Below are 16,150 nucleotides of genomic sequence, written 5' to 3' on the forward strand. Positions count from 1 at the left end.
TCTCTTCACACTTCCTGTATATCCCCCCTCCCAGCTTGCTGAACACTAAGGCTGGTTTTACACGGCCATAATGTAAGTCCGCAAATGGTCTGCAATTGAGGGTTTTTAATTGCGGACCATTTGCAGACACATTATATTCAATGTGGCCTCTTACACCACCGGATATTTTATCTGTGGTGTGGCCGGACCGCAACTGTGGTCCGCAATTTATAGGATATGGCCGTGAATTGCGGCAGGACACGGACACATGCGGAGTCTATGTTGCCGATCAGCAACTTGCGGACCGTACATTCAGTACGGTCGTGTAAGACCAGCCTAAGAAGTTTCACAATACTTATGAATACTTGAAATCTAATAGAAATGGAAATCAGATAATATGCATGTGCTTGTAGAGAACACACTCAGTGTTATCTTTGTGTTTACATAGAGAGATAACAGACAGGGCTTTATCAGCAAACTGCAATTATCTGAACTGATTGTCCTGCCACTGAGCTGTACATGACAGTGAGAGAAGTGAGTGACATCACTTATACTATCACACAGGTCCGGCGTTATGAAAACGCTGTTTAAACAATGGGAGGAATAATTTCGCTCAAATCAAAATCACAATTACCTAGATTACACTAAATGAATAATTATTTTAGGACATTCCCTATTTTACTTGCCACATACACTTACTGATTTTTCCTTTAGCTAATGACAGTGTTAGGATGTTATTGATGCAAAATAATTGAAATAATTGTGTGCAAGTTCACGTTGATTAATTAAGCTGACTTTCACACTATTATTATGTGTTCAAAAAAAAAAAAAGTTCTGACTCTGGCCTCTAAACCAAGACTAAGCTGAGACTTCCTGTTTGCTATAGATGCTTATCAGCACACTAATAATGAGAGCTGCCTTGTATATGCAGATAGGATACAAAATCCACCAGTCACCTGAGGTGATTTCACTGCTCATCTATTCCAATCGCAGGTCACAGAGCATGACTAGAAAACTCTCCCATAGAAGTCAATAAGGTCTACTTGGGGTCCATCGCCCAGAGACTGCTCCAGGGAAGAGGAGGTCACTGAATATTATAGACTTTGTGGCAATCGAAGATTTTTGAGGATTCTTTTTATACATAAAGAATTGGAAATAAAAACAATATTGCCTACATTTCTTAAAATTATATTTTATAAACTACAAATTTTAATATAAAGAATTGGTAATTTCTTGGTGACACATTATCTTTAAGATGCTTTGATTCAAAAGTGAATCTGCACAGAAACATACCATGTGAACCCAGCCAAGAGAAAAACACACAGCCTAGTTATAAAGCACACCTTGCAGGTAAACCTCACCATGACTCAGGATAGAGCAGTAAGATTTAACTCTTTAGGTCTTCACACGACCTTACTATTTATCCGCAATTGCTGTTAGAAGAATGGACACTTGGTATTTCTAGGGGCCTAGACACATGACCATGATTTTGCAGCAATGTGTCTGTTTTGTATCCAAGGACTGCAAATTATGAAGCATGACATATTTTAAGTATAGGCTACCATACAAGTCTTTTTGTAGATCCGTGGTTGTGGATGGCATACTGACATGTTTTTTGTGGATCAATATATGCAGACAGTAAAAGCCACTACGGTCATGTGCTGGAGGCCTTAGTAATAGCTTTCCTCAATATACATTGGTAACCATCAATGATTAGACCATGTAAATTACCATACAGTTTAATGTATATCTTTAATTAGAACTTTTATGCTACTTCTTACAGAGACTACAGCTGAGCCCTCCCTTCAAGCCAAACAACTAAAACTGAAAAGGGCTCGTCTTGCAGATGACCTGAATGAAAAGATCTCCCAGAGGCCTGGTCCAATGGAGCTCGTGGTTAAGAATATACTTCCTGTAGAGACTGGTCTAAAGGAAGCAATAATAGGTAAGCCACATAGCAGCACATCATGCATATATGTGTATTCAATTTTTTCCCCCCTCTACTGAGGCCTCCTCCTAAATAATTTTGGGGCAGGTAGCTCGGTAGAAGCAGTGTTGCGGACCCAAACAGTCAAGAAAGGGAGAGAAACTGTGCAGCAAACAAAAGAAAAGACAGGAAAATAGATAAACCTTCACTTCAGGTACAAATAAAACAAATTCCTGCTCTTCCGAGCGACTAACTAAACAGAAGTAATAACCTAACTATACATGTGGCTTACTATCAGTCACACGAAAAACACAAATTGCTCTCACCGGGCTCGGGGTTAAAGGACAGACCCAACCACCTCCTCACTTCCTGGATCTGCCCTGAAGTAAGTGTGTGTATGTATATATATATATGTATGTGTGTGTGTGTATATATATATATATATATATATATATATATATATATATAAAATAATGTCCTGTGTGCAATCTGTTAAAATGTATTCATCATAAAATGTTCATATTAGTAACCTCTTATGCATTTCATAGCTCCTGGTCCTTTGGTCTTTGTGTACAAGCAATGGTCACATATCACACTTACTGGCAAAAACTCATAACACATGACCAGATAGATTGAATTCAGTGCTGTGGCCATTTTGTAATCAAAGATCAGGGAAACGCTGGAGTATCAGCATTGGATCAGTGAGAGACTGAAGAGGTGAGAAATGTTTTCTTTTTTTGAAAATGTTATAGCACATTTTACAGCTAACTTTCTTTAAAAGATAACACATTTCTAATTGCTTTAAATATTAAACTTGTTCTTGGCAAAATATGAAATACATTTCCTGATACTTTGTCAGTGGTTTTTCTATGCTCGAAGAGGTTTTCCAGGCTAAATAATATTTTCTAATTAGGCTGGGGAGGTGGGAAACCCCCCCCCCCCAAAAAAACCAAAAAAACAAAACAAAACAAAAACATGCTGACCTGTTCCCGATGCCCCGGTGTCCCCCCCATGGTGGTCCGGTTGGCTGCTTTCTTATTAAATTTCTCGCCGGCTGTGACGTTCCAGGTCCTTTTTGCTAACGCCGTTTATTGGTCTTAGCAGTCACATGACTACTGAGGCCATTCAGTGGACTCAGGAAAAGAATCAGGTACGGCACAGGTAGTGATGTCTCCTGTTCCCTTCTTGAAGCCACTGGTTGGCCTCAGCTGTCATGTGGGGCGGGTACTTCCGCCAGAAGACTACAACAGAGCCGCAGGACCAGATCACACACTGAAGGGCTGGAGCACCAGAAACAGGTGAGTATGGTTTTCATTTAATTTTTTTTCAATCTCCCTGGCCTAATTTAATAGATAAAATTTTAGGCTGGACAACCCCTTTAAAATCGCAGTTAAATTTTCTGTTCTAAACGCAAACCCCTGCTTTTTGTCATAGATGTGAATTATGCCAAGGTGGCCGACAGCTCTTCCTTTGATGAAGACAGCAGTGATGCCTTGTCTCCAGAACAGCCAGCTAGCCAGGATTCACATGGGTCCATACAGTCTCCTGCAGATCCCAAGCCTACTGACATTGTGCAACTTCTGTCTCCCGTACAGGTGAGAATAGCTTAAAGAAGACCTTTCATGTCCTCATTGATGTGTGGTATTATATACCACTAGAAAGCCAATGTTATGCTTTCCTGGGTTGTGCCCCAGTGCTGGAGATATCGGTGGTGGTAATTTCAGCACCAATATTTCCTCACTGCCAGAAGGATGGGCCTTACAGCATAATGTCATTGCTGTGCTTAGATGAACCTCCCCTTTCTCCCCCGACAGTAGTTTTCTTGTACTGAATTCAGCACAATGTTAGCTTTCTAAAATTTCTAATACCGCACATTGATAAGGATTTTAAAGGTCCTCTTTAAGTATTGTACTCTGCTTAGGACAAAGTGCCCAAATGGGTGCAGCCAAGCCTCATATTTTTCTCCCCTAGTTGCTGGAGAGGAACTACTTTGGATGCCACCAGCCAATCTAAGATGGCCCTTAAGTAACCTAAATAGACTTAGCAGAATGATCAGTGACTTGGAAAGAATCTGACATTACAAACCTCGCATTTAGCTCGGAGGAAGTACTGCACAGGCATAACTTGTAGCTCCTGGACGCCAATTCAGAAATTGGATTGGACTCCTACCTACCTTGTGCTAAATAGTAGTGTATTTTATGTGGCAGAGGGACCTCAGGGTTCAGGACCTGTTAGTGACTGCAAAAGCTGTAAAGAAGCACAAACCCTTTCACTGCCTGTCCATGTTTGTTAATATAAACCTGCATTTTAAAATAATTAAATGGTTCTCCCACTACCATAGCCATATGTTAATTTGTCAAGAAAAAACTTCAGAACTCCAATATTTAGTGAAGTGGTTTTAATTAGTAGCAGTAAGCGTTTTCGGAAGATGTCGGCCTTCATCATGCTCTATGGTAGTTGATAAGTATATAGAAAAAAAAAAAAGCCTTGTGTGGTGAGTAAAGTCCAGTGTATTAGGGAGATTTTCCCAACATGTTTGTATAGTTATCTTGTTACTGAAACATCTTGTATTGCCGGTTTCCACCGCTCAGGGAAGTGTCTCTCATTTTCTCGCCACTTCTGGAGAAACATAAACTCTTGAATCTGTCAGCACATGTCAGCTTATTTATTTGTCTTGTTTCTATTGCACCAGCATATTCTGCAGCATTTTACAGAATATTGTCAGTACCATATATTGCACACAATTTCCGTTCCTTATCAGTAAGTCTTTGGAGTGTAGGAAAAAACCTGCACAGACACAGGGAAAATATATAAACTCCTCGCAGAGGTTGTCCTTGGTTAATTTTGAACCTAGAACTCCAGCACTGCAAGGAAACTGTGCTAACCAATGAACCACCATGCTACCCCCTAAGTGTTCCCAATTATGATAACCCCATGAGGTCATTGCAAGGCTGTACAAGGGGATAGATGGGAATAGCAGTCTGTGTTTCCTCTTCCTGCTGTCACTTACAGCTCAGCTATATTTACTCCTTACACCACACATACAGTAACTATTAAGTAAAACTTTGCAGGCCGCTGGCTAGGTTACCTCAGCAGCATTAGACTTCCTTAGCATTCTGCTTAGGAAAACATCAGAAAGGAATATTCTCCCCCCCCAAAAAAGAAAAAAGAAAGTCAGGGTCAGTCATTGTACTTTCACACAATAAGCAGATGCAATAAGCTATAAAAAGACTTCAAGTGAAACATTACTTCACATTTTTGCGACTAACAGTTGCATTTGCGATACGCAATACGGTGACAATGCGACTCCTGTAGCCTGCAAAAGTGAAGGAGTCACAGAGCGATCCAGCAACCTTTGGTTGCCCCCCCTAGTTAAAATTTTAAGCCATGCCCCCTCTTTATTGGCACCATTCCCCATATGCAAATCAAAAAAGATCCCCTTATTTGGCCCGCACACAGTTTAATACCCCCACAGTATATTACTCTCATTACTGACCCTCACACACTAATATAACTTATATGTATTTTAACAGCTCATTAGAGCTGTAACAATAAATCTGGACGTAGGCTTAAGAGTTTTAATGGAATATCCTGTCTGATAATTAATCAAAAAAAAATAATTTTCTGTTTTAACATTGTATTACTGCTTTACTTTGATTGCAGACTCTTGCGTGGGTGCAGCTCGGATCGGAACATTCAGGAAAAAACATTCCTTCTGAGTTTTTACAATCCTCTAATATGAACAATAATGTTGTCCCTGTCTCAGCGAACAAACCCTTTCCTACACTCCTAAAGGTAAAAACATGTATATTTGTCATAGCTTTGGCCTGTTTGAACCATCAGTTGATTTACTGCGTATTTTGATGTGGTGCACAGATCCACAAGAAAGTCCTTCCAGCACTTGGGGAAATGAATGTATATGCTGAAATTTTATTCACACCATGAAATCAACTATAGACAATGTGAGAGAAAAACACTGCAAGTGCCTACACATTTCATATATATAGACGATCCTTATAAGTGGTATAACAGGTATTAAAAACCAGCAATGTAGATATATATTAGAATAACTATAGAAACCTGTCTAAACTGCAAAAACATGACATGGAAGATAATATGCATATTGAAGCAGGCAAAGGGAAAACCAGGCACACAAATACACTCTATATACAGTAATGACCAACCAAGCAACTTTCTTTTGAATTCTTTGATTTTATATTTTCAGGCACAGTAAAAAGCATCTTGTCCTTTAAGGATCTTAAAATCAGATAAACACAATCTCAGATGAAGGATAACACATAATGGAAATCCAAAATGGAAAAGTTGCGTGTGATAACTAAGTACACCCCATGAATCAGTAGCTTGTAGAACCACCTTTAGCAGAAATAGTTTTTGTTGTCACATTGACAAAATTGCTGCAACCAAACACTGCTATTGGCAGCAGTTTAAAGCATCAACGTGACATTACTCTCTATACCAGGGGTAGACTACCTTTTTTCTTCAGCGTTACGATTTATATTAAAAAATCAAAGCTAAGGTCCTCAGAGTGCCAAGCAATAATTTTAAGGCTGACGACCCCTATACTAAAGTCATATAGAATAAACCACAGCATAGGAGTGCTGACATTCTGCGCTCCCAGCCACATGAGTTTACCTCTATTTGCTTTCATACACCTGTACTTTTCCATTAGAAGTGATATAAGTACATGTGTAACTGGCAATTAGTGACCTGTGGGGGGGGATGAAGGGGGAGGGGGGGTGACGAACTAAATACCTGGCTGCTGCATCCAGTCCCCGGCCACCGATACTTTCACCTTTTTTGTAAGTGAAACGCGGATTAATTTTGGCCACATTTAATTCCTGGCGATGCGGCAACAGCAAAACCACAGACAGGTGTGTCACACTTACTAATAGGTGTCACACTTAACCAAAGTGACAGCGCTGGTGCCCGGGGACTTGATTTGACGATAGCCACATCTGGCTACACAGTGTGTGACCACCCGAAAAGAAACACCATAAGGGTTCGTTCACATCTGCGCCCGGGGTCTCCGTTCTGCAGGTTTCCGTTTCCTGCACGAAACTGGGCAGGAGACGGAAACCTACAGTCATTTTTCAAACCTATTCATTTGAAAGGGTTTGAAAAGAGTCCGGCCATGAGCGCCTGTGAGCGTCTTCTCCGCGGCAAAACCGTTTTTTTTTTTTTTAACCGGACACAGGAGTTGGACATGCAAGACTTTGTGTCCAGTTGTTAAAAAAACGGTTTCGCTGTGGAGAACCCAAAACACTCACCGGCGCTCAAAGGCTGAACACTGTCGGGTTTCCGTCTTCTGCATGCAGACGGAGACCGGGCGCAGATGTGAACGAGCCGTAAGGCTGAGGCCCACATTACGGAAATGCATCTTTTTTTTTTTTTTTTGTTCCAGGTTTTGCTGCGTTTTTCTGAGCCAAAGCCATGAGTGGATTGAGCAGAAGGGAAACCTAAAAGAAGCTTCCTAGGTATTTCCCATTCCTTTTGTAGCCGTTCTTGGCTTTGGCTCAAAAAAACGCAGCAAAATCTGCAACAAAAAGGCTGTTTCTGCAACGTGGGGCCTCAGTCTTAGGTCTCCTGCACAAAAATGGCACCAATGTGGTTTTAATTAACCTATGCATTAAAAATGGGTTGACAGGGCCTCAAATGCAGACAGATATAGGACACATATAGGACCTGCTACATAATTTGCAGCTCTTCAATTTGGCCCGGGCACACAGCCGCAAAAACGACGGCATCTGTGAGTATGTTTTAGTGCTAATAATAGTCCTATTAATGTGAGGCACATGGAGTTACTAAAACTAAATTAATAACCCCAAATGTCTGACATTAATAGGAATAGTAACCGCAGCATGTACCTGTGTGTTTTACTTTTGCTTTGTTGTACGAAGCTCTCCTCTCCTCCTTTTTACAGGATGCAGATGGCAGGAGCAGTGTCCAGGCAGGATCCTTCTGCTGCACTGTGTGAGCTCTGCCTCCTGGGCTTTCCTCTCTCTAGGAAGAAAGGAGCGAGCGTCCTATATCATTGCTGTAGCAGAGGACTAAAGGGTGCTCCTTCTTCTCTTTAATATATGCAGGTCCTGTGCTGGCTGCCATGCCAGCATGATATGCCTTGTATGCTACTCTTGGCACGCGTGCCAGGAGTTGCCAACCCCTGCTCTATACTAACAGAGCAGCGGAGCTATCGCAGAAACACAGCGGAGGATGCCGATAAGGGATAAATGCTTATTTAGTTATATTATAGATCTCCCATCCTTTCTGCATGTAATGGTTTTAATTCCAGACAACCCCTTTAAGATCCCTCACATCATTTCAATTTGGTTGTTGACTGGACTTTGACTAAGCATTTGCAATACCATGATGTTCTTCTTTTTAAGACATTCAGTTGTTTGTTTGATGGTGTACTTAGGATCATTGTTCTATTGTATCACCGAATTTTAGCTAAGCTTTAGCTGTTAGATGGCCTCACTTTTGATTAGGGTACGTCGATACAGAGGACTTCATGTTTGACTCAATCCCTGCAGTGTTGCCCAGGTCCCGTGGTTCCAGAATAAGCTCAGATCATCGCCTTTAATCAGCATATAGAGGTGGGCGCATTTGCTGTGATCAATTAATAGCATTTGAAGGTGTTAAATGGAATGGTGATATATTCTGTTTAACCCCCTTCTGACACCTTAAAATATAGTGCTTGTTCAAAAGCAGAGTAGAGATCCGTTGGTAATGCCAGTGATGAGAAACCTGTTTGAGTGCAAGTATTAAAGGGGTTTTCAGAAAATAAAAAAATCTTTTATTTTTTTTTAAAAGGTCTGTTAGTGCTATTAATGGGTTAAAAGTACACCCATATACCTTTTACCAGCGTTTTCAGTGATGTTTGGATTTCTCTGGGAGCTCCTGATATTTTCTTCATTTGTTTAACTTCCTGCTATGTAACTTTTTGTGTACTCTCCACGCTTCCCCCCCCCTCTCCCTAGCTGAGCTATCAACATAAAAAGCAAACAAACTAAGCCCGCCTCATACTTGCCTATCTTCCTCTCTGGGAGACGGCTCCTTCTTTTCACTTTGTGCAGTCTGGAGACTCTTCTCTTCCGCTTTCCTAGCTCATACACGGACCAGAAGTACCTGTGAGTCCTGCGCAGTAGAGATATAGTGCCATCTCTACATGTCTCGCAGGTGCCTCCAGACTGTGCAAGCTCTTGAAGAGAGAGGAAAAGGAGAGGAGTCGTTCCCGGACAGGAAGTCATGTAAGTATTGATGGGGGGGGGGGGGGGGTGTGTTTGAATTTGAATGGATTTTTAAATCAAACCGCTGGTGTCCGTATGCAGCCTCTCTGTGGTGAAACTTTTTTTTTAAGCACATGCAGGACTTTTTTTTTTAGTACATGCAGGACTTTGTGTCTGTGCAAATGAAAGAAATCGATTCACCTCAGAGAGGTGGAAGTGAGGTCAGCTCAGCTCCAAATAGCGCGGAAGGCCTGCAGCGCTCCATGACTCGTCGAGAAGGAGATAGGAAGACAGATAAGTATGATATGGTGATATGGGGGTTCGGGGGGGGGGGGTTAGGTTGGGCTTAGTTAGTTGGAAGGACTAATAGTGGGCGGGCTAGCTAGGGAGACAGGGAAGAAGGGTGTAAGGGAGTGAGAGGGGGCAAAGCATTATGGTAGTTGTAGGATAGAAGCACAGTAAGCTACACCATGTAAACAAATGCAGAAGATACCAGGTGCTCCCAGAGAAGCAAAGAAATCACTCAAAATGCTGCTAAAAGTATTTGGATGCACTTACTAACCCATTAATAGCACTAACTTAATTAACATTAATAATTTAGGCTATTATTGTACATTTTTATTTGTGGACTAGGGAAAGGGGAGTCATTTGAATCGTTGTAGTTCATGGCATTTTTTTTTTTTGTACTTTTTTATTTTTCTTTAATTTTCAGACCACCTAGTGGGTCTGTTCGCTCATACACTGCACTGCAATACTAATGTATTATACTGCACTGCAATTAGTACTGCACTGCAATACTAATGTAAAAGCCACTGACTTCTATTATACGTTGTTTGTGCACTTTAGATGCCTCGGATGTTTTTAATTGTGGCATCTAAAGTGTTAACAGCTGCAGTCGATGCCGTCACAGGTACTTCATTGGTCATTAAGGGGCTAAAGAGAGTCTGTCACTCGTAAACTGGTTATAAACCTAATCCCAGTCAAGCTAAGATACTTAGCCAAAACCTAATATTTCATCAGAGGGAAATACGTTATATCCCTTGTTATCAGCTCTTCCCCAGCTACTAAACTGCTCAATTCACTGCCAGATCCGTCTTCACAAACCAGGTTACATACCGTGTTTCCCCGAAAGTAGGTCACCTCCCGAAAATAAGGCATGGGGTTTTTCTTTTGTTGAATTGTCTAATATAAGGCAAACCCCCCCCCCCCCCGAAAATAAGGCATTCCCAAAAATCATTACAGCCAGCTGAACACTGCGATGTGCTCTGTGTGCACAGGAAAGCCGTCTGCTGTTGTATCCACTGTCTCTGCTGCTGTAGGATGAGCTGAGAGATGCCCGCTATGCATATACTGCAGGGCAGTTCACTCTCCCAACTCATCCAAGAGGCAGAGGCTGCTGTGTCAGTGAAGTGAGGATCGCTAAGCCCCACCCACCACTGCCGGGATGAACAGCAGCACCAGCGCTGCTACGAAGATGGGAAAGGTTAGTAAGATACCCCCCCCTACGCTACCTACAACCGGCAGTCATACCGGCGCTCCACTAAGGAAGTGCCAGCATGACTGCCAGTTGTCATAAGACATCCCCCGAAAATAAGACAGGTCTTATATTTAGGACAGCTATTTAATATAAGACACTGTCTTATTTTCAGGGAAACATGGTAGAAACCTATTGAAAGGGTAGAAGGTATAGGAGTATAAATCCAGAGAGAGATTAATATACATGTGCTATCTAAGATAACTTGTTTAACACATTTCTAGCAGGGTTTAAGCAGTATTGAGTGTTACAAATGTAAATAAAGCTATGGTGAGACTGCAGCTGTATTGCCTCCAGATGTCTGTGTGTCCTTGATTTTCATTAACTCCTCTTTCTCCTTCCCCTGGGTGTGAAATGAGCAATTTAGAAGGCAAGTGATGGTAGCAACTGGAGAGAGAAGTATTTTTCTCTGATAACATATAATACAAACTTTTTATATTCATTTGAATATAGATTTCTCGCAATATTTCACTGGGGGACACGGCACCTTGAGGGTATAGACCTTGTCACTAGGAGGCGGACACTAGGGAAATGAAGGCAGTTGGCTCCGCTTACACACAGGCTATACCCTCTCACTGACAGTGCACTCAGGCAGTTTTGAACCTAGTGTCGTAGGAGGCAGTCACGACCTGACGCAGCTTCTACTTGAGCCGTGGCTTCGCTAGCGTGTAGGCTGTGCTAGGCCCCACCGCATCCTTGGATTTTCGAGGTCGCGCAGTCTGCGCTGGGTACCGTGCCGTGGCCTCTATTTGAGCCCGTGGCTTTGCCAGCGAGTAGGCCGCACTGGGTCCCACTGTGTTCCCGGGCGTGCGGCCGGCGCCAGGAACCACGCGGCTTTGTCGGCGTGTAGGCCATACTAGGCCTTGCCTCATCCCCGGGCTTTCCTGATTCCTGGAGGCTGCCCATGGGGCGGAGGGCTGGCCTGGGTGTTCCTCCCGCCTCTTTGTGCAGGAATCTTGCAGGGAGGACCTTGTTTGATGTGTCTCTTCCTGTTCTGAAGCCTGTTTTTTCTTTTGCAGTCTAAGCTTTTGTGCAGCCTTTGTGGATCTTCTTGTGCATCTATCCTTCCAGGATCTGGTAGGCTAGCCTTTGGGGGTTGTTGTTTTTACTTTTATTGCCGCCATGCTTTTTCATGAGGAGTCTCCCTGGGTCCTGGAATTCCCGGCTGTTATCACGTTTGTGTGCTCTAGCTGCAAGCTAAAATGTCTTTGCAGACAGGTTTTTGTTCATTCTGTTGCTCCACTCAGCCCGCTCTGGAGTCCCCTGGCCCTGCTCCCCCTCATCAGTTTTGGCCGTTTTTTTCCTCTAAGTTGGGTAACTTGCCCAGACTTTGTCAGTCTATGGCAGTATCTGGAGCGGCTGTCCGCCCAGATTGGGGGATGCCTCTGTCTGCACAGTTAGCAGCTGTGGTTAAGGCCCTAAGAGGGTTTTTCCAGTTTCAGTCCTAGGGGCTGCTCTTGCAAGCAGGCTAGGAAAATCCTCCTTTAGGTCAACACAGAGGATCTGCACATGGCTCCTCCAGGACAGGTGGATCTAGCAGGAGGAGCTGCTTTCTCTCTTTATAATCTTTGGACGCCTCTGACTCTGAATCTGAGTTCCAGTCAGGCACATTGGTAGCAGCTACTACGCAGGAGCATGTCTGTGCAGTGTGTGATACTCTTCATATAATGGAGGACTCTTGGCTTGTTGCGCTGTTTTTTTCTGGGGATGCCTCTGACTCCGAACGGAGTTCCAGCCAGGCACATTGGTAGCATCTGCTGCACAGGAGCTTGTTCATGCAATTTGTGATACTTTTCAGATACTCGACCAAGTCCTTTACGGTGGTTCAGCCATTGCCAGGTTTTCTAGGTTTTCTGCCTCTCTCAGTAATTTCTCTGTTAGAAGGCTGGACTCTTTGGCTGGTCGGCCTTTTTGTTTCTGGCTGGTTCTGTGCATCCCTTTTTTTTTTTTTTTTTTTATTGCTGATAAATCAGCACTGTAGGACTACCAGCATCCCTCCTTTTGCTGCGTCTTGGATTAATAGTATCACCTGGGGCAAACAGCTGAGGGCTGGTCTTGCTGATGTGTCATCTCTGCAGGACTACCAGCTTCTGGTAGAGCAGATTCTATATGCTTCTAATGTCTGTGATTCTTCCCTTGAAGCGGCTCGCCGTTCTGCCAAGACCGCTGCTGATGTTATGGTTATATGTCACACGGTTGTTCCATTCTTGGAAGGTTGAGCCTGCTTCTAAGATGATTGGGGTTGTCCACCCCCCTGCCGTCCACCTTTTTTTCTCATGTGAGCAGTGCTGTCCCTCTGGGAAGGGCTTGGAATAGCGACTGAGGTTTGAAGTTCCCGGCTTTCTCAACGACGTTCAGAGCGTTAGCTCTTCTTCCCTCTTCAGGGGACAATCTCCTCGGGATTCGTCCTCCAAGAAGCCCTCCAGCAAGACTAGACCTGCTGGGCATCCCAGCTGTCTAGCCTCAATTTGCATTAAGGTCTTCCCCTGCCCAGGGGTCCTTAGGTGGGGGATCTTTGGCTCGCCTTATGGGAGTTTTGACTTGCCTGGTTTCGGGAGGTGATCTCGATCGGCTATTCCATAGAATTTTCCAGGAGGAAGGTTTTTTCCGTCTTCTCCCGCTCAAGCGGCCTCTCTTCTCGAGGCAGTCTCCATGCTTCAGTAGAGGGGGTGATTGTGCCCTTGCCTGCTTCTCAATGTTTCCAGTGGTTCTATGCCAGTCTGTTTACTGTTCCAAAGAAAGGACAGTTCTCTCTGTTCCATTCTGGACCTGAAGTCTCTCAACAGGTTTTGTTCAATTTTGAATCTTTCGCATGGAGTCTCTGCTATTCATGGTTGCCTTTATGGAACTAGGTGAATTCCTTTTGTCCATCATTATCCGGGACGCTTACTCCACATTCCTCTTTTGCACTGTGCTGGCCCTTCAGCGGTTTTGTGTTTTTTTTGCGGTAGGGTCGCGGCTTCCAATTTGTCACGCTCCACTTGGGCCCATTGGGTTGGCCTTCACCCCCCCGGGTTTTCGTTAGGGTGCTGGCCTTTCTCATGACTATTCTCTGCCCAGAGGTGTGGCTGTTGTCCCGTACCTGGAAGATCTTCTGGTTAAGGCTCCCTCCAGGACGGACAATCTTTCCAAGTTACAGATCACTCTGGATTTTCTTTGGCGGTTCAGCTGGCTCTTCTACGAGGGGAAGCCCTGTCTTGTGCTTTTTAGCACATGGAGGTTTCTGGATATATTTTTGGATACTCGCCTGGGCAAGATTCTCCCTCCAAAAACCAAGGTTCGTACTCTTCAGTCCAGTTCCAATTGCTGTCTTTCAGCTGGCAATCTTGGCACGTTGAGGCCAGTGCCAGTCCAGCCTGGATCGCTTAACTCCTCTGTTCCTAGAGTTCGTCTCAAACTTCGTGGATGGAGCTCCTACCTGGGTTTTTTTTTTTTTTTTTTTTTCTGGGGAAGTCTTGTCTTCCATCCACTGGCAGGCGTCATTGCCGAAGCCAGCTTTTCGGGGGGATGCAGAGTTCCATGTCCAGGATGTTCTGGAACGGTGATCCGGTAGGAATTCTTCCTCCAATTCAATCTGTTGGAACTGAGGGCCTTCTTTTGGGCTCTGCGTACTGGACCCCCCCTTGTCTGGGGTCGGCTGGCTCACTTTCAGTCCAATAGTTCCACCGCCGTCACCTTCTTGACTCTCCAGGGCGGAACCAAGAGCCAGGCGGTTTTTCTGAGGCCTCATGTTTTAACCACAAAGTTCTTCTGTAGTTGGCCAGATGCAGGGATCCTCGGGCATTGTGTCCGATGCTCTTGTAATTCCCTGGTGGGGGTTTTCAGTTCTGTATCTGTTCCTCCCTCTTCCCTTCCTTTCTCAGGTTTTTCAAGGAACTCTGGGTCGAAGCGGTTCCTGCCATCCTGGTAGCTCCAGACTGGCCTCTTCTGGCTAGTATGCAGACCTCAGAATTCTGTTGGCAGACGCCCTGGCTTGCTCCTCTGCGGGAGGATCTGCTCTCTCAAGGACCTATTCCACCCCACCTTACGTTAGCTACGTTTAATGACGGGTCTGTTGAGGCCGAGATTTTATTCTGAGTCTGTTTTTTTAGTCTATGATCAAGGCCAGGGAGCCTCAGTCAGCTAAAATTTTCCATTGCGCTTGGTAGTCTTATGTCCGCTGGTGCAGAACTGTAGATTGTCGTCTTTTTCCTTTTCTTTGCCCAGGATCCTGGCGTCCTTCAGTCTGGGTTGGCTGAAGGTCTTGGCCTCTCCCTGAATAGTCTGATATCTGCGCTTCCTTTCTTTTCCAGTAGGCCCTGGTTTTCCTTGCTCAAGCAAAGACCCTTTTTCTAGTGTATGGCTCATTGTGTCCCTCCTTCCAGTTGATCCTTGATAACTTTACCTAGTTTTTGAGGTACTTCAGGCTCCTTCCTTGAGCCTCTAGAGCAAAGCTCGCTCCGTTTTTTTCTTGGAAGATGTTTTTTTACTTGTTGCAATCACTTCTATTTGTAGGGTTCTGAGCTGGCAGCTTCCGCGCCTGTCTTCCTTCTTGGTTCTTCACAGGACAGGGTGGTTCGTTGTCCTCCACCATCTTTTCTTCTAAGGTGGTGTCCTCTATTGTCATCAATGAGGACATTGTCTTGCCATCTTTTTATCCGGAGCCTAAGGATCCTCGTGAGCGCCATCCATTGTCTGGATGTTGCTCCGGGCAGTTGTTTTTTTTTTTTTTCTAGCCCTCACGATACCTTTTTCGGTGCTGTGATGCTCTTTTTTTTTATCTTACAGAGAGCTCTAGGAAGGGCTTGCCGCTTCCAGGGTGCCCATCTCTGCTTGGCTCGGTCTGTCGTTAGGAAGCCTTACAGCTAAAAGGTAGTTATTCGCCCTTCCGTGTAGCGGCTCACGCTACCAGGGCTGTCAGTGCCTCCAGGGCTGTTCGACATCAGGCTTCTGTTTTGCCGTTCTGCAAAGCTGTTTCCTGGGCTTTGGTACACATTTTCTCTAAATTTTACCAGATCTTTTCTGTGTCTTCTGCCAATGCCAGCTGGTCGGAGGGTTCTGCAAACGGCAGTGCACCGATTGTTCACAGGACTGTCTGTTTTTTCCCTCCCTCAGGGACTGCTTTTGGACGTTCCAAGGTGCTGTGTCCGCCAGTGAAATATTGCGAGAAAAAGGGATTTTTGTGTAGTCTCCTGTAAAATCCTTTTCTTGTTTCACTGGGGGGCACAGGGCCCACCCGTTGTTATTTTGTGTACAGGATTTTATTTCTTCACAAATTTAGGTTTGTTCATGGTTGTTGGTTCCATATTCATTTTTTCCTATTTTTGGACTCTCTCCTACTGCTATGGTACAAAACTGCCTGAGTGCGCTATCAGTGAGAAGATATAGCCTGTGTGGGCGGAGCCAACTGCCTTCATTTCCCTAGTGTCCGCCTCCTAGTGACCAGGTCTATACCCCCAAGGTGCTGTGTCCCCCAGTGAAACA

At 44.2% G+C, this 16,150-nt stretch overlaps 1 protein-coding gene across 3 annotated transcripts in view; it reads left to right on the forward strand.

Moving 5' to 3' along the window:
- The window catches only part of MRTFA (myocardin related transcription factor A), a 76,825-nt gene that overhangs the window by 28,419 nt on the left and 32,256 nt on the right, over nt 1-16,150 (forward strand). For all 3 annotated transcript variants that reach the window (XM_075286333.1, XM_075286332.1, XM_075286335.1), the window contains exons 6-8: nt 1,763-1,924; nt 3,341-3,501; nt 5,570-5,701. In XM_075286333.1, the coding sequence (XP_075142434.1) occupies nt 1,763-1,924; nt 3,341-3,501; nt 5,570-5,701 (455 nt within the window). The remainder of the gene's footprint in view (nt 1-1,762; nt 1,925-3,340; nt 3,502-5,569; nt 5,702-16,150) is intronic.

Source organism: Leptodactylus fuscus, chromosome 9 (assembly GCF_031893055.1).
Source record: "Leptodactylus fuscus isolate aLepFus1 chromosome 9, aLepFus1.hap2, whole genome shotgun sequence".
Lineage (NCBI taxonomy): Eukaryota > Metazoa > Chordata > Amphibia > Anura > Leptodactylidae > Leptodactylus > Leptodactylus fuscus.